This window comes from Sciurus carolinensis, chromosome 3, assembly GCF_902686445.1.
Source record: "Sciurus carolinensis chromosome 3, mSciCar1.2, whole genome shotgun sequence".
NCBI lineage: Eukaryota > Metazoa > Chordata > Mammalia > Rodentia > Sciuridae > Sciurus > Sciurus carolinensis.
The window spans coordinates 14,491,979-14,511,095 of NC_062215.1; the positions used below are offsets into that span (position 1 = coordinate 14,491,979).

Below are 19,117 nucleotides of genomic sequence, written 5' to 3' on the forward strand. Positions count from 1 at the left end.
GTCACAGTAAAGGCCCTGGTTTTTTTTTTTTTTTTTTTTTTTTTTTGCGGTGCTGGGGATTGAACCCAGGGCCTTGTGCTTACAAGGCAAGCACTCTACCAACTGAGCTATCTCCCCAGCCCAAGGCCCTGGTTTTCTAAGAGCAAAGAAAGGCACTGATGAGTTTTAAGCAGGAAAGTGACGTAGTCTGATCAAGTTCAAGGTCCTTCATATGACATGCCTCACTCCAGAGTCATCTCCCCAAGGAGAACTTCATTATAGAATATCTACACTGTATAAGGCATTTTACATAGTTTACTTCAAATTCTCAGAACAATCAGAGAACCAAGTCTTGGATTAAGCAATGTGTTTACATTTGCACAATTAATAAATGGCCAAATGGGGTTTGAACTCACAGCAGTTTGATTTTAAGGTTAGGTTCTTGGTCCCTCCTGAAGGCTGCCTGCGATTTAAGTCAAAACTATTCCACATGAGAAGTTTGACTACATCTAACATTCACACACATTTCACCCTTGAGGGAAGGTAACTTAATCCCTTACCCCATGAACCACTCAAGGAACCAAGCAAGGGACCAGGAGGAGAGGCACTAGGGACTCCTAACCTGAAATAGTAGATTGCGCCAAAAATTATATAGAAAAATCCAAAGTCTGACACTTGAAGAGGAGAATCAAGAAGAACATTGAACTTAGAGGGATCCAAAACATGTGGAGCAGGAGTCCTGGGCTGTAGGAGCAGCATAAGCAAAAGAGGATGAAAGATGGGAGAAGATGGAGACCTTGTCTGGAGCAACTGTCCCACCAGCGTGGTGGCCAGCGTATGCAACCTGGTCTGGGTACATATGGGTTGGGGAAGGTGTTGTATGGAAGTTCGAAGGGCCAGGAGTGGAAGAGATGTACCCCATCCTGTGGGGTTCCCCTCTACTTCCCTCCTCTCTGCCTCAACATAACTGTCTATCCAGTTCCCTCCTGCCTCACACAAACACAGCGTCTCATCATTTGGTCATTCAATGCACATTTTTAAAGTCCCTTTTCTGGTTGTGATCCTGTCTGAGCCCTGAAATCAGGAATCAAATAAAACAGTCCCATTTTCAAGTAGTCCACAGTACAGCTGAGGGGGAAACACCTACAACTATGAACTTTGTATCTCTTTCTTTCCCCTCTGAGGTATGGGTGAGCATCAGGAAGAGGAAAGGAAAAAAGTACGACCCTTTACTGAGGATAGATCATGGGTGAGGTGTGGTCATATAAAGTGTCTTTTTAGTCCTCTTGAAAATCCTGAACCAGAATTTTAATTGCGGTCTACTGGTTAAGTGATGAGCACTCAGCTCAAACTAGCTAGGGGAGGTAAGGGAGGGTTTAGTTGACCAGAAAAGGAGAGCTAGGCAGGCTGGTCTGGATTCAGCCTAGAACCAAAAGCCCAAAAGTATCCAGGGCCCTCTGATGGCATCTGTGCTTTTCTTAGTCAACTTCTTTTGAATTTCTTTCTTCTACAAGGCAGAGGCAGCTCTTGGGCCTCATACCTCTAGGCTTTGTCACCAGAAAGGAAATGAGTCTTTTCATGGCTGTGGTTGGAGACAGATTGGGTACAAACCTACCCATACACCAAATAAAGGTGGGCCCCATGTTCTACCAAGAACTTCTTTTCTGCTCCATGTGGTGGCTAATGAAATCTGGGGGCTTAACTGGGCTGGAGCATCCAAGATGGCACGCCCCTGTGGCTGTTGACTGGACCAGCTCCATTCTCCTCCTGTGTGGTTGGACTCCTCCCATCAAGGTAGCTAGGCTCCAAGAGGGAACACCTCAATAATAAGTACGCTAAGAGGAAGGAAATGGAAATGCTAAGCCTCTTAAGACCTGAGCTGTGAAGTCCTAGAATGTCACTTCTGGTCAAAGCCAGTCATAAGACAGTCCAGATTCAAGAGGAAGAAAAATAAGTGCTACCTTGTGATGAGAACAGTATGTGCATATAGGAGGGGAAGAAAGTTCAGAGCCATCTTTGGAAACTAGCAACCTCCAAAATTGACATTGTTGGCCCAGCTGGGGGAGGTGTTCATACCATCCAGCATATCTGCCTCTCTTGCAAGGCTGGCCTCCATTTCTAGTCAAATGCTTTCCATTCTGCCTTGCATACAGCCTGTCTCCATCTTTTTTTAACTGTTTCCTAATGGTCTTTTTTTTTTTTTTTTTTTTTTTTTTTTTGTGGTGCTGGGGAATTGAACCTAGGCCCTTAGTGCAAGTGAGGCAAGCACTCTACCAACTGAGCTATGTCCCCAACCCTCCCAATGGTGTCAAAAATGCCCATTCCACTTTAGTTCTGTCTCACACTGCTGCCTACTAATGAAAACCCAGTCTGACTTTGGGGTCTCTGCCCCTGGCCCATCCTGCCTGCCCTCTCAGCTTCACCTCCCACTGCTCCTCTGTGGAGAAGCCACTGATGAGTCGTTTGAGTTTACAAGAAGCCCCAGTGCTTCCCTTCCTCCAGGCCTTTGTGCAGATCCTCCTTGTCCCTTTAGAATGTTCTTTCCTCTGTCTGGCAAAAGGTGTATCCCTTCTTCCATGAAGAAGATACCACTGCCTCCATGAAGCCCTCCACGCTCTACCCATCCCACCTTCATCCTTCTACCAGACCCGTCGCTAGACCACATAGTTCTGTTTCTCTGAGTTTATTCCCACCTTCTTGCACTTTCACAGTCACCTTTGTACCTTGGTCATTTCTGTGCATAGTGTCCCATCACCTTTACCAACTTGCAGGCTCCCTGACATTCTCTTACGACACCAATTCTTGGTACTAAGATATTGGTTGAAAGAATGAATGCATGAACAAAAGAATGAGTGGTAATCAACCGTGTAGGGGGTAAAGATAACTTCAGCTGCAAGAAGAAGCTGACTGAATTATGGCAAAAATCTCCTTTTGCTTTTTCCCCCCAAAACAGGGATTGAACTCAAGAGTGCTTAAAGACTGAGCCACGTTCCCAGCCCTTAAAAAAAAAAAATTATCTAGATACAGTGTCTCTGTAAGTTGCTCAGGGCCTCACCAAGTTGCTGAGGCTGGCTTTGAACTTGCCATCCCTTTGCCTCGGCCTCCTGAGCCACTAGGATTACAGATGTGTGCCACCACACCTAATGCCGCTTTAAAATTTATCTATGGGGCTGGAGTTGTGGCTCAGTGGTGGAACGCTTGCCTAGCATGTGGGAAGCACTGGGTTCAATTCTCAGCACCACATATAAAATTAAATAAAGGTCCATCAACAAGTAAAAAAAAAAATTTAAATTATCTATAAAATATGGTGGATGAATTCTTCTGGAAAGAAAGGAGAAAGAGAACATGTAAGACATACTTATTAAAACTCAAAAACCACTCAGTCTGAAAGGAAGAAAAAGAACAGGGAGACAGAAGGAAAGCCAGGAATTAAAATATCTAAGATGTAAAAGTTCAAGAAGAAAGAATTATTAACATACCTGAATTGAAGAAAGGCCTGGGGATAAAAGGATTTATAACAGGAAGAATGTTTATGAGTTATTTGAGGGAAGTTTCCAGAGAGTTCTATGGAAATAGGCCAGACAGGGCTGGGGATATAGCTCAGTGGGTAGAGTGCTTGCCTCCCAAGCACAAGGCCCTGGGTTCAATCCCCAGCACTGCAAAAAAAAAAAAAAAAAAAAAAAAAAAAAAAAAAAATGGTCCAGACCCCAGGGGATTAGGAGGGACAGGCAGTGAGGAAGTGGAGGTACTTTGAGAAGATGGCCATTTTCATACTGATGTTGTATTGCCCCTCTGAGATTATTAATATAAACTAGTGGCACTTTGAACACTTTGCCACATAACATTTAGACTTTGCATAAATGGGTGTGAAACACAACCGCTCAGAAGCTAGTGAACGAATAACTTGTCAGGATAAGCCTGAATTAGCCCTTAGAGGAAGCAGGGGGAAGTTCACTATTCTCAGGCAGATGGCAGTGTCCCTTACCACCACATGTTCAAACTTTTGGTTATTATTAGTACAGTCTGCTCTTCCTATCCATGAGTTCCATACCCATGGATTCAACCAAGTGTGGATAGAAAATATTTGGGAAAGATCTGCAGTTGTACCGAACATGGACAGTTTTTTTTTTTTTGTCATTAATCCCCAAACAATACAGTATAACAACTATTGACATAGCGTTTATATTTTATTATGTATTATTAGTGATCTAGAGATTGTTAAAAGTATACAGGAGGGTGGGGGTAGGATATATGCAAATGCTATGCCATTTCATATAAGGAACTTAAGCATCCTGGAATTTTTGTATTTGCAGGGGCAGGGGTGTCCTGAAACCAATCCCTCACAGATATGGGGGGATGACTATGTTCCACAAAAATGCCAGCCTGGACTATTGTCTAAGTACATACCTAAATCATACCTTGTCATAATGCTGTTGAGAGAGGCAAAAATAACAGTCAGTTAATGGTGGAACATGTTAGAGTGTCTAGGGTTAACTCAGAAGACTCCAAAGTTAAATAGGTCTCTGACTTTTTTTTTTTTTTTTTTTCTTTTTTTTTTTTTTTTCAGTGGTGCTGGGGATTGAAACTCAGGGACTTCGGCTTGCAAGACAAGTACTGTACCAAATGAACTATATCTCCAGCCCAGGATCTCTGGTTTCTAATCCAGGTTGTGTCTGTTTATAGTTGTGTGTTATCCACCAAGCTGTTCACATTTCTCAATTTTAGTGTATCTGCAAAAGGGGGCTAATGACATGTAACCACAGAAGAGTTGTGCAAGATGACCCCGTATAGCAGGTATTTGCACATTTCCAGTCAACAGCAACGGTCAATAGTCACCTTGATAATAAGAAATGATCACTTTTGCAATGTAAGAAAATGTGTACCATAGTGAATATGAGTCTGTAAAGAGAAGTTCTGCGAATGAGAATTACAATATTTTCAAATTCAGTCATCCTTGAACAGGAAGAGCCAAAATTCTATTTCCCTAAGAACCAAACTACTTCCAGTGACTGTAGCTTTTAAAACTTCCCTTAAATATTAGAATTGAGTCTGGCATGGTGGTGCATGCCTATAATCCCAGCGACTCAGGAAGCTGAGGTAGGAGGATCACAAGTTCAAAGCCAGCCTCAGCAACTTAGTGAGGCCCTAAGCAATTCAGCAAGTACCCTGTTTCTAAATAAAATATTAAAAAGGGCTGGGGATGTGGTTCAGTGGTTAAGTGCCCCTGGGTTCAATCCCTGGTACCAGAAAAAAACAAGACAAAACAAAACCGAAACAAAGAAAACCACAATAGAACAGAAAGGAGACAAAAATTTAGCTTGCTACTACAGACTGCCTCCTGGGTCATTGTTTTATTTATCCCATTATTCCTGTGAATTCAAATCTGTTTGGAAACAGCAGCAGCAGGGAGTTCACTAAAAAACAAACTCTGCTTATGAAGATGTTATTCCCTGGAGACTTACTCAAGCTTTGATATATAATCTCCCTTTCTGGATTTGGGAACTTTTTCTTCCAAGTCCCCTTCTTCAAAAGTAGCTCCTAGCTTACTAAATAGCTATCTGGCAGTCAACCTGACAATTGTAAAAGGAAATTTTTAAACACAAATGAAAGAGGCACAAACTTTCAAGTCGAGTTCATAACTTCTTCCACTAGAGGGCAACATTTGATAAACAAGGAAGATTAATGGTCACAGGAATTATCATGAACTGGAGTCCCTCAGTTACCTGCAGAAACACAGGTTTTTGGGCTCTGCTACCTGGATATTCTGAATCAGTAAGGAAAAGGACCATGAAAATGTGTTAGAAACCTGTTTTTTTTAAAAGCTCTCCAACTTTGGGAACCACTGCTTTAAGGAGAAGTGAAATAAGATCTTGCTAACTCCCTTTCTCCCGCTTCCCTGACATATAGATCCTGCTACAGTCCTTGTTGAAGCTAATGCATATATGTATTTTTTTCCATGGTGGCAAAAGAGGGTTTATTTTACACTAAGACCATGACCTTGGCCCTAATTAGTGGATACTATTTAAATCCAGAAAGTTCATTCTGTCCATTTTCAGTGTTTCTGTTTCTGAAGTGGGGCCTGAATCCAGGGGTACTCTACCACTGAGCTACATCCCCAACACTTTTTAAAATTTTGATAAGTCGCTGAGACTGGCCTCAAACTTGCAATCCTCCTCCCTCAACTTCCAAGTAGCTGGGATTACTGATGTTCGCCACCATATCTGGCTCCATTTTTGGGTCTTTAATAGGGCAAGTCCATTTCATAGGCACCCTACAAATATTTTCATTTCTGTATTTATCAGTCATGCCAGCTTTTGTCTTATCAGAAGTAAAAAGTTGTCCAAAGCAGTACTTGTCTGAAGAGCAAGATTATGGGCAACACCACCATAAATAAAACCAGTGCTTATCAGTCTGAACTGCCAATCAAGGGAAGAAGTTCATGAAGCATGTGGACTGGTTAAGCCTAAGAACCAACTCGTGGTGCATAAGAAATTCTGAGAACATGTTACAGTGCAATTAAGGCCTAGGGATTTGGTCCAAGTAAATACAGGACAAATATTCCTACCTGGCCCAGGTTCCTTGGATGATTTTTGTTTGTTTCCAGGATCTGTAAAATTGATTTATGAGTCAGATTGAGGTCAGCATACCCCTTTGTGTTTCATCTGCTGCATTTACAGGGTCACAGTGACATTTTGAATTGTCAAAGGTCTGCTAGGTTTCCAGCACAGCAAGTTCTCCTACCAGACTTTCTCTACTGTTTGAGAAAATACACCAAAGAAGGGATGTGAAAGCCAAGTTTTTCAGTCAAGCTGCTTTTTTAACTCAAGCACATGGTCTTATAGGTCTTATTGTCACTTTACATCTGTCCAGGTAGTCATGTAAGAGTTCCTCCATTTAAAGGCTGTAGGCTCCTCCCTGGCTACCTGGCTACCATACTCAGGAGTGCTGAGGGTGTTTCACCAACTTCTCTCTGCCTATCTCTAACCTCTCTGCATTTAGACATGTCAGTAACACTTCTCAAATGTTTCTCCTGCTTTCACAGTTGCTAAGTTTGTCTCTTAAACTGGTGTATTGGATTCTCCAGCCTGGGTAGGATTAGTATATTAGCTGTGATCCAAGTTAGGGGTTGGGAATGGGGAACTCCACAGGATTTGGGCCTCCTGTGATCATTTCCCTGTCTGTTATAGTTGGGTAGGTTAACCCACAGTGCATACAGACCAGCCACTTGGTCAGTCCTCAGCTACTTCTTTACCATTTTTTTCTAGCATTGCTTACTTCCACCCTCCCCCAAATCTGAAAAAAAGATCTTAAGTCTGTCATCTGAGCAAGTCAGGAAAAATAAGAAAAGTTAGTACTCCTTTTTGCTTTCCTTCTAGGATAATCTGTAAGATTCTTTTCCTTGTACTTCAAATCTTATTACAAGTAATATGTCCTTCTTCCCATCCCAGCTCAGTGGAAGGCAGCTTGGGACCTAGTGACCAAGCAGCTGCTGGGCTCTTTAATTCTGATTAATAGCCCACAACCCTCAACTAGACCTGTAGGAGTCCTCAACCCACCCACTCCCTGCAATGAGTTGTGACACATGTCATCTCAAGCTTCACGAGGTCAAGCTTTAACAAGGTCACGTCTACAAACGTCCCATAAACAAACACACAAGACTCAAGTATCCCATATAGTTTTCGTCCTATAATTTTTAGTGAATGACCTGGCCATGGGTCATTCCAAAGGGAAATAATGGCTGCTGGATGCAATTTGTGGGGAATTCTTGAGAGCAAAGAACGGGAAGAAAGAAAGAAGGCCCCAAGGAATGGATCTTTTTCGGCTGGATGAGGCAAAGCTGTTGCGGACCCTCTGCAGTAAACTCTGTGACTGTAGGGTAGGACAGAAGCGTGTGTCTGCTGGATTACCCTGCCAGCTATTCTCGCCCATAAAGATGAAGAGTGGGCTTCTGGGTACACCGAGCCGCCGCTGTCCGGGCCTTTCTCCTGATGAAGTCTGACGCTGCGGTCCCTAGGCAGGGTTAGTAGGGTCGCCCGGAGGACTGGGCGTTGCCAGTTTCCCCCGCCATCAGACAAGCTTCTCGCCTCGACAGCCCGACCCTCCTAACGCCGGACACCAAGAACCGGTCCTTCTCTTCAGCAGCCGTGGCCCAGCGACCCGAGACAGCCAGCCGGCAGCTAGCTCCGCCCGCAGCCCCGCCCTCCCGTTTAGCCCCGCCTTAGGCCACGCCCCAAGACTACATTCGGCCCGCCCCTCCCGGCATTGGGCCCGCCCCTGCTCAGGGCCCGCCTAGGGTCCGCCCCGGGGCCCCGCCCCGACCGGAAGAAGTGGCGGCACCCGGCGCTTATAGGGCCCGGAATGGGGTGCCGCCGCCGCCTAGTCAGCTCTGCGTCCGCTGTGGCTCGGCCGCTGCCGCGCTGTCGTCGCGGCGCCCCCGCCCAGTCCTCCGTCCGCACCGCCCCTGGAGCCGGCCGGCCGGGCCGGGAGCCAGGGCCCAGTCCCCGCCATGCCGGCCTGGCGGCTGTTGCTGCTGCTGCTGGCGCTGCTATTGCCCGGCCCCAGGGTGAGTGACCAGGGAGCGCGGCGGTGGGGACAGCCCGCGGCGAGCCGGGCTGTGACCGGGGGAGGGTCGCGCGGTCACCGGGGCTGGAATCCGAGCCGTGGAGCCGCGGTGGCCCGAGGCCGTGCGTCCAGCTGAGTCGTGGCCCGGGCGTGGGAGGCGGCGCCGGGCCGCGAGCGCTTTCCCGGCGGGAGTCGTGGTCAGCCGTGGCCACGCCGAGGAGTCCGCCACCCCACCGGCCTCTGGGGCCAGCGCGGCTGTCACCGGCAGCGGCTCCCGGGGCCGGGGGGCCGGGGCGAACTTGGGGCTGTCTCCAGCAGGCCGCCCACCTGCCGGACCCTCCCCACAGGTGGGCGCCAGCTCTGCCAGGCGGTGACCGCCGAAGGACGGAGAGGGCCCTGTAATCGAGGGGAAGGGGATGACTTGAGTTTCGAATCCTTGTTTGAACTTTTAAAAATGCGACTTTGGGAAGCGAATGCAGCAGCGAGTGGGGAAGCATTTTCACCCAAGGGCTGGATTCTGCTTACCTGCCCTGCAGGTTTCTCGGTATTCGGAGGTAGGAGGCTTCCTTTTGTGCGCCAAGGCTTCGTTAAGCAAGTCAAGCAGTGGGAACTGGACTCTCTTAAGACCCCCGTGGGCCAGAGATGAAGCCAACTATGTATACCAAAAACTGTCTCCTCACGTGAGAGCACTGTGGGTTCAACAGAAACGTCTTCCCATTTTTTTTTTTTTTTCCTGGAGAATAATGACAGGGCCCGGTTTGTGTTTATTTAACTATTTACGACCTTCACTCAGGCTGTGGACATGGGCACCGTGACCGAGGAGGACATTTTGTGGGCAGACTTGGTTTATATCTTCTGGTTGGAAGAAATGAGTGCCTTTTAAAAAACGTATTGTTCAGGATGTGGGTATGGCACATTTGTACAGGTTCTGTTTAATGACCTCTTTGAAGGTACCGTGTTCCTTTTAATATGGCATATCATGTACCAGGTGTCCAGGTGGAGAATTGACATGTGCCACCCTGCGGGCCAGCCAGTGTGAACTCTTTGAACTTTTATGCATTTTAGGTAAATAATTGTCTGTGTTCTTGGAGTAACAAGAATTTGGAAACTGCCCAAGTAATAAATAAGGTCACCATTTTCAAATTCAGGTTTCTTTAAAAGGAAAATTGGCTTACATTTTCTTCTTGATAAAACTTCGATAAGTTAAAGGGTTTGATAAATTAAAGGGTTTTTTTATCATTAGAAAATCCACTTTCACAACTCAGAGCTAAGGTCAAGGTTTAAACTTGAACACTGCACCTTGGATTAGCAGATTATTGTTCACAAGTAAGAGTATAAACAGTGTGACGAAACATTTAACATGGAAATCGATTATTTCATATTGTCAGGACCTAGGTGTATGTAGTTTCTTGTCTTCACATTTGCTATTTTTTCCCTAGATTGTAGTGTTTTAGTTTTTGAGTGACTTAGATTAAGGAGCCAAAAGTAACTATTTAGCTTTGGCTGGGACTATAGTTTTAGTTCATGTAAATATTTCCAAGTTGTATTTAGAAATCCATACTTCTCAGGGTAAAATATTTCAAGCCCTTATCAAAAAGTTTTGTTTCACTGTACTGCTTTTTAGGTGAAAGGTCAGGATTTCACTCCCAGAATTTTATTGCAGTAAAAGTTTTGACCCCCCCCAAACATAGTGTTAAAATTCTAAGTGGAGTTTATAACAGTTTCTACTTAAACTAGGTAGCAGTCATGTTGTACAGGACACAGTGACTGTAAAAACAAACCTGAGTTCTGACTGGTCACTTGCTAGCCGTGCCCTCAGGTAAGTTATTTTACTTTTTAGGAACTTGGTTTCCTGATACATGAAACAGTCGTAACTAATGTGTGAAAGAAGGCACCTTGGACCTAATGGATAATAAATGTTCATTCTCTTTCCTTCTCCATCAGATTGCCTTTTATACTCAAAGTCATCACTTTTTTTTCTTTCTTTCTTTTTTTTTTTGGTATTGGGGATTGAAAGCTGGAGCGGCTTACCACTGATCTATATCCCCAGCCCTTTTCATTTTTTATTTTGAGACAGGATCTCATTAAGTTGCTTAGGGCTTCACTTAATCCCTGAGGCTGGCCTGGAGCTTCCAGTTCTCCTGCCTCAGTCTCCCAAGTCTCTGGGATTACATTGTGTGCACCACCGTGCCCTGCTGAAGTCATCACTTTTTGAATGTTATGCTGTGCTTCTGCAGGATATTTTTAAATGATATTTCTTTTTGATTGATGATGTGACTGATATATTGGAGGCAATACTGTGATTTTTCCTTCAGTGTATCTCTAATTGAGCCAGGCATTAATTCATTGTTGGTTGAGACTCAAGGCTTTCAGATCCAAAATTGCAATAACATTGGTATTATTAAGCACTTGAGGCTGTCTTTTTTTTTCCCACTTCATTCCTAGACCTGGTGTTGGTAGTGTGACATCATCACTGTCATAATCCTCATTTTATAATGTTTTGGTGCCATTTTATTAATTTCTAAAAAGATTGGTAGCATGTGAAGCCAAATACTTTTTTTTAGCTAAAATATATCAAATTTATTTAGCCAGTACTTTGGTTAGAGATAGGGGTAAAAGAGTCGCTGAGAACTGAGGACCATGTGTGCACAGAAACACAGTGTACATCTGAGAGATGAGTCTTAACTAGAAATGTCCTTGCTTATCATTTATCTGCATGAATTATCCTAATAGGCAATCCTGGGCTGTTTATACCTTGGCCATGAGTAGAATGTTCCATTAGTTCCATTAGTTTGTGTTATTAGTACTGTAGTCGTGCACATTGATTCTCCCCGCCACTCATCTTTCTGCCATAGTATAGCTTTTCAGAGCATAGCTCTGAGAGTTCCTCTTAAGAAAGTTCAATGATATACCATATTCCTGAATATAAATCCAGTGAGCTTCTTGAAGGTTTCTTCATGTTGCCTGGATAGAATAGTATTACCTGCATGAGCTAGGGGATGTGGTTATTTGTTTGCCTTGGGTTTTTTTAATTCCATTTCTCCATGAAGAATCATTGGATAATTATGTTGTTTTCATTGGAACCCTCTTTGGTTTCAAGATCCGAGGTAATCTGTACATCCAATATTTTGATTGTTTTGTAGTGATCAAACATTCTTCTTAAAGAAATAATATAGGGCCCTGGGGTTGTGGCTCAGTGGTAGAGTGCTTGCCTAGCATGTGTGAGGCACTGGGTTCTCGGCACCATATATAAATGAATGAATACAATAAAGGTCCATCAAAAACTAAAAAATTATTTTAAAAAATTGAAAGAAATGATATAGGGTTTTAGCGTAATGTGTCCTTTTAATTGATTTCGACTTTTATTATTTTCAAATAACTTGGGGGCCTGTAACCTAGCAATATGATTACAGTATGAAGCTGGCTTAAAAAAATAGGGATGATGAATCATAGTCTGTGAATAATAAACATGCTGGTTGGATATATTTCCCAGAAGCTGAAGATTGTTTCCTATCTTTATCTTTATCCACATTCTATGTTTGGTGTCAGACTTCTCTACCTCAGAGCAACACAATGCAGAGATATTCAGATGAGTACAGCAGACCAGGTATAGAAAGCAGAACTTAAATAGTAATCAGGACTGGGATGTGGCACAGTGGCAGAGCGCTTGCCCAGCACGAGCGAGGCCCTAAGTTCAGAATAATAGTAATAATCATAAGGTCATTGATTACATTCTTTTTTTAAAATTTAAAAATTTTAAAAGTTTTAAAAATTTAAAAGTTAGTTTTAGGCTCTGTATCACTTCTTATTATCTATGATCTTTGTTCACATACAAATAAAAATATGTGTTCCTCCCCCACCCCCAGAATGTTTCTTATAACATTCTGGAATTATGCCATACATTTGCTGCTTTGGTAGCACGTTAGTAAACCATCATCAATGTAAAAGCATTTGAGCTTCTGTGCCCAGCCCAGCTTGGGGAATGGGGTCCTAACATTGGGATTGATGTGGGAATAAACCATGCTTTGCCGAGCATTTGCCCTGCTGTGTCATAAGGATTGTTACCAGTTTTCCATAGTTATAAGGAAAGGCGTACTTCCTTTTTAACTTTCAAAAATTTTTCTATGTTTGATGCTTTCTTTATGATAACGTGGGAAGGTTTCTTAAAAGATCTCTTAAAGTAATCATATTCATTATTGAAAAGTTAGGATAGATAAACCTAAATTAAACAAAACAAAAAACTCTCCTATAGTCCTACTACCCAAACATTACCTCTGTTAATATTTTCAGCAACTTTATGGAGACATAACTGAACCATCATCACAATCCACTCATTTAAAAATGTTTAAATCAGTGGTTTTTTAATATATTCACAGAATTATACAAACATCACCACAATGTGTTTTAGAATGTTATCATCATCCCAGAAATCTTGTGCCCATTAGCTACCACTCCTGTTTCCCCCCAAACCTCCTATCTTCTAGCAAGCACTAATCTATTTTCAATCTCTATACATTACCACCCGTTGTGGACATTTCATATGAACAGAATCATACAATATGTGATCTTTTAAAACTGACTTTCATCTTGCATCAGGTTCTCAAAGCTCATCCATGTTGTAGCATGTGCCAGTACTTAATTCCTTTTTCTTGATGTATAATATTCCATTATATGGATATGCCACATTTTGTTAGTCCATTATCAGTTGGTGAACATTGGGTTATTTCTACTTTTTTAGCTTTTATAGATAATGCTACTAAGCACATATGTGTACAAGTTTGTTGTTTTATACTGGGGATTAAACCCAGGGTGCTTTACCACTGAGATAAGTTGCTTAGAGCCTCATTAAATTTTTGAGGCTAGCCTTGAACTTAGGATCTCCTGCCTCAGCCTCCTGAGTCACTGGGATTTTAAGCGCGTGCCACTGCACCTGGCTATGTACAAGTTTTTGAATTCACATACATTTTTACTTTTCTTGGAGTGAAATTTCTGGGTCAGTACCTGGGATGGAATTGCTGGGTCATCTGGTAAGTCTGTGTTTAATGTTTCAAGTTTAATGTTTCAAGGAACTGTCAGACTTTTCAAAAAGCAGCTATGCTGTTTTATAGCGTTCCAATGTCTCATGTCCTCACCAACACTTATTGTCTTTTTTTATTGTAGCCATCCTAGTTGGTATAAAATGGTAACTTATTATTTTTTTTCTTCAATACCAGTACTGGGAATTGAACCCAGAAGCATTCTACCACTGAGCTACATTCCCAGCCCTTTTCTTTTTTTGTCATGTGACACAGTCTTGCTAAGTTGCCCAGGCTGGCCTCAAACTCAAATTCCTCCTACCCCAGCTTCCAGAGTAGCTAGTATAATAGGCCTGTGCCACTGCACCCAGCTCATTATGGTTTTGATTTGCACTTACCTGATGGCTAACTTACTAACATCTTAATATGTTTGCTTCCAGAGAGTTTTTTCTGTGCACACGTCTACAGAGATAATTTTGTCTTCCCCAAGCTGAAATAGATCTTTCTTTGTCCATAACTAACTCTGCAACATCATTCTTATTAACTGCATAGAATTTCTCTGAATGGATGGACCATAATTTGACTGTTCAACCATTTAGATATTGAGACTCTTTCAGTTTTAGAACTATAAACAATGTGACAAACCTCCTTGTTGCTAAACTCTTGAATGTATATTAACTACTTAATTATTTGCTTTGAATGAATTCCTTGAGGTGAAATTTGCTGTTTGTACTGTTTTACAGTCCCCTGGAAACACCCAAGGAATGTTGGATGTTTTAAAAAGCAAAAAACTTATCTCAAATTGGTTTTATGATAGCTAATTTATTTATTTTTATTATTATTTTTTGTGGTACTCAGAATTAAACCCAGTTGCACTTTATCACTAAGCTATATTCCTAACCCTATTTATTAATTAATTTTAATTTTGAGACAGTAATCTCTGGGACTCCCAGCGTGTGCCATCACATCCAGTATGATAGCCATTTGAAAAGTAAGCTCTTAGCCAGTTTGAGTGACTCATGCCTGTAATCAAAGTGGCTTGGGAGGTTGGGGCAGAAGGATCGTGAATTCAAAGCCAGCCTGAACAACTTAGCAGGGCCTAAGCAATCAGTGAGACTTTGTCTCTAAATAAAATACAAAAAAGAGCTGGGGATGTTGTTTAGTGGTTAAATGCCTCTGGGCTCAATTCTCAGTACAAAAAAATAAAAATAAAAATAATAAGTAAAGGTAAGCTTTTTTCTTTTAGCACTATAGATTTTAAGTTGAATGAAAATGGAATTTTTAGATTTTGTTTGTAAATTTTATATGCGTGTATGCATGGTACTGGGGATGGAACACAGGGGCTCGAGCATGCTAGACAAGCACTCTACCCCTGAGCTACATCACCTACTGTTTAATTATTTATTCATTCATTCATTTATTCATCTTTCTGCCTTAGCTTCCCAAGTAGCTGGGATCACATTTGGGGCCACTGTGCCTGGCTAGATTTTGTTTGTGTTTTAAAGGTAAAGGTGACCATGGCAATCTCTGGATGACGTCCTACATACCTAAGAGCTGTTGAGAAAATTTTTTGTCCTGGTGTGTTAAATAGCTTGTCTACAACATCCTTTGGTCTGCAGTGGTTTCAGAATCTGAAACTAATCGCTTTCTAACAGATGTGGCCCCCCATAAGCACCCTGAAGTATTTTGAAGTAATTCTGTTACTTTGGTTTTGAGGGCAGCCTGTCTCCTACAGATAAAATTCTTTGTATGCTGTGTTATGAAGCCATTGAAAGTTTTGCCTCGAGACTGTTTACAAATCAAGAGTTGATGTATTGATTGTTCCTTTGGAGGCTGCTCTTCTTAAAGCATGTGGCTTGTCTATACAGCTGTTTTTCCTAGGAAGATTAAAGTGCCATTTGATGACAGTCATCCCTTTTGTTGTTTCTTGTTTGTTTTGCTTTTCCCACAAACATACCTGAATTTATTCATCCAAACCAATGTGTCACTTTCAAAATAATCACTCCTTTGGGGTCAACTTACATTTTATACAAATCATCTTTTTAAAATGTTGAATTAAAAAAATATTTTCAGTTGTAGATGGACACAATACCTTTATTTATTTATTTTTATGTGGTGCTGAGGATTGAACCCAGTGCTTCACACATGCTAGGCAAGCGCTCCACCACTGAGCCACAACCCCAGCCCTGAATTGTATCATTTAATAATTTATCTAACCCACTTAATAATTCAACTTTAAAACAGAAAGTAACCTTAAAAAATCATATATTTATTCTTAAGCCCATTATTCTTACACAACTTAAAACATTTCCCAATTCCTTCCAGTCTTTGCTTAATACAATTTTTACATGAGTCACACTGCAATTTTTTTATTAGTTTGATCACACAATGTATTGAGGACACTTGGATTTGATTTTTACTTGTTTGTTCAAATGAAATTCATCCTCAACTGAGCAGGGGATTCAAAAGTATATCCTTTGCAGGGAGTTTCTAAAAAAAATTGCGGAAATAGTAGCATATGTGAGTAAACCGATAGCCTCTCTGGTGCACTGAAGTCAGAATATATTAGACTGCTAGATGGGGGTCTCAGCTGTCTGGTCCAGTGCGTCTCAAGGTGCACACAAGGACTGCGACACATACCCCTTAATGACAATGAGGGCTATGCTGTTTTCTTTTAGTACTGTGGATTTTAAGTTGAGTGAAAATGGAATTTTTAGATATTTTAAAATATATTTTACATATGCACACGTGTGCGTGCATATTAGAGCCGTGGAGAGTGGAGTTTGGGGCACATACCACCTCCTCTCGGCCATGACCCTCCCTCCCAAGTTGAAACTCTATCTAGAGCAAACATATGAGGAAGCCAAGGCCAGAGAGGGCTGGTGACCTGCCCAGGGTCATACGTGAATGGCAGAACCAAACTTTGAACCGAATTCCCCTGCCTCCCCCCAGAGAGCAGCCCCTGCAGAGCTCAGGTTCTGGTGCATTCGTTAGGACAAATCGGCCCAGCTCCCCCGTTGCAGCCTGAGGAGCAGGCGCCGCGGGTTGCCCTGAGCTTGGGGGCTAGAGAAGGAGGCTAGCCCCCAAGGAGGCTACTTGTAGACTTCTGGAAGGCACTCAGAGCTTATTCCTGCCGCAAGTCACAGCTTCCTACTGCTTGTTGCAGTGGTGCAAAGATGCAGCTTTGAAAAGAAATGCTGCTTTACCTGAGAAGCTCCACGAGGGAGACGGACCATCTTCACTGTTCCGGAGCCAGCTCTGGAGAGACTGGAGATTAAGAGGCCACTAAACCCAGTTCACAGCTTAAGCTATTTTTTTTTTTTTCCATTTGGGGGGTCTAATAATATCCAAGCAGGTGTGTGTTTTTCAGTAACATCGCACCCAGTAATATGTCTGAAATAGCAAAACTGAAAGTTCATGTCTTAGAAGCCTTTAACCAAAGTTGTTCTTTTCTAGTTCAGTCACAGCCTTCACCAAGAAATCCTGAAAAGATGGAATTTCTGATCATCAGGCTGGTTCTGGGCATTCTCCTTTGCAGAAGCCCCCACATGCTAAGCAGTTCTGACACCAGAAGCAGACCTGGGGTGACAAGAGAGAGAATCACGATGACTATGGCCATGTGATCGCTGGACCCCAGAGGAGGGGCTCAGCTTAGCTTCCCGAGGCAGGGAGGAGGGGACCAGAAGTGTGCCCTGGAGAGGAGTGTGTGTGTGTGTGTGTGTGTGTGTGTGCGTGCGCGCGTGCCTGACTGATCTTGCTGGTCTGTGCTAGAGAGAAGAGGGACCTGCCTTGCTTCTCTGTTTATCCCCTGTCGCATTTAGCCTGGCGTGTTGGCCAGCCCCTCTATGGGGGGACTCAGCAAATATTGAATTCCTCTTTGGGACTCATTATGACCAATAAAATAAGGGACTGTTTTATCATCAAACAAGTTGTGGATTTTTCAGGGGAGGATAGGGGTAGATGCTGTTTTAATTGTTTGTAGTCATATTTGGTTTTTTGTTTTTTTTCCCAGAACTAGGGGTTGCATTCAGGGGCACTGTACCACTGAACTCTACCCCCCATCTTTTATTTTTTATTTTGAGACTTGTTAAGTTGCCCAGCCTAGCCTCAAACTTCCAATTCTCAGCCTCCTCAGGTTGCTGGGATTACAGGTGTGTGCTACCCCTCCCGGCTGTATTCTGTGTTCTTTAACGGGGTCTCATAAGTAGTGTATGTTTCTACAGCATTAGTGAGGCTTCCAGGAGTCTTGCTTGGGTGGACACAACCCAAGTGATACCCTCTTGATTCATACCAGTAATGAAATCAATTTTTTCATTTCCAAACCCCATTAGATAAATGGTTTGTTATTATTCCATGTCTGTTTCATTTTTCATTTGGCAAGATGTTTCACTGTTAAAAAATGAACCTTGATCCAGGGTCATCCTCTTATGTGTTAAACATGGTTTCCTTAGTTAATAGACTAATTTATAATTATAATTCAAAACCATCTCATTTTCCAGTAGATTATTTTTCCCCTTCTGTTTCAGATGGGGAAATAATCATTTATGCAGGCCTTGGGAATGTTTGTCATGGAAACCAAATTTTTTCATACATTTTCTGAACAAACTGTGCTGTCAGCTCACCAGAACCTGACATTGTCATTGGTCTCTGGTTGAGTCAGAGGAGTTTGTTGACTATGGTCAATCAGATCTCTTTCCTCTTAAAGTCAATGACCCGTGACTCGTGGGGGCCTATAGGTGTGAGAGAAACATCTGCATAGAAGGCCACAGCTGTACCTAGGCCATGTTACTTGAAGTAATGCTTCCCAGCCCTGACTCAAATTAGTCACCTGGGAAGCTTTTAAAAACCCTACGCCCAAATCATCCTAAGTGAAGGAAATCAGAATCAAAGGAAGTGGATCCTGGCTTAGTTTTAAATCCCAAGTGACTCAAAGGTGCAACCAGGTTGAAGCCTTCAAGTAAACCCTGTGCCTTAATCCTGGGCAAAGCAGTGCATCTATGTGTGCTTAATAATATCAGAGCACTGGACAAAGCAGAGGCAGCGTTGGCTCATTTTATAGGGAGGCTAGGATTGGAAGATTTTGCTAGTTGGTGGTGAATAAGAAATAGAGAAAGGGCTGGGGAGATAGCTCAGTTGGTAGAGTGCTTGCATTGCAAGCACAAGTTCCTGAGTTCAGTCCCCAGCACTGCAAAAAAAAAAAAAAGAAAGAAAAAAAAAAGAAATAGAGAATCTAGTATTATGTTTTTTCTTTTGTACTGTATTATTCAACTTCTAAAGAGCAGGTAGTGCTTTTTAGAAGCATTTTTTCTTTAATTGATGCCAGCCTTATATTAAAGTATACTTAGTTATTGAATTACGCAAGGTTTAGAGGTTTATTAAAAGTTACCCAAAACACTTATGCTTATTTATTATTTCTGCCTTTTCCATATATGAAGAGACTGAGAATCAAAACAGGTTCTGTCACAGTACCCTGACAGGTAAAGTCATCCTTGTGGTTTTAAAAGAGCCTCTGTAGCAAGAGTGAAATGGCTTGGGGAGTGGACAAAAGGAATTCATGGAAG

The 19,117-nt window shown here is 42.4% G+C and overlaps 1 protein-coding gene across 2 annotated transcripts in view; it reads left to right on the forward strand.

The window, feature by feature from the left end:
• Positions 1-8,300: 8,300 nt before the first annotated feature.
• Positions 8,301-19,117, forward strand: part of Ern1 (endoplasmic reticulum to nucleus signaling 1) — a 78,328-nt gene continuing 67,511 nt past the window's right edge. Inside the window, exon 1 of one of the 2 annotated variants that reach the window (XM_047544857.1) lies at positions 8,301-8,542. In XM_047544857.1, coding sequence (XP_047400813.1) covers positions 8,486-8,542 — 57 coding nt within the window. In that variant the 5' untranslated portion in view covers positions 8,301-8,485. The remainder of the gene's footprint in view (positions 8,543-19,117) is intronic. The other variant, XM_047544856.1, reaches the window with a different exon arrangement.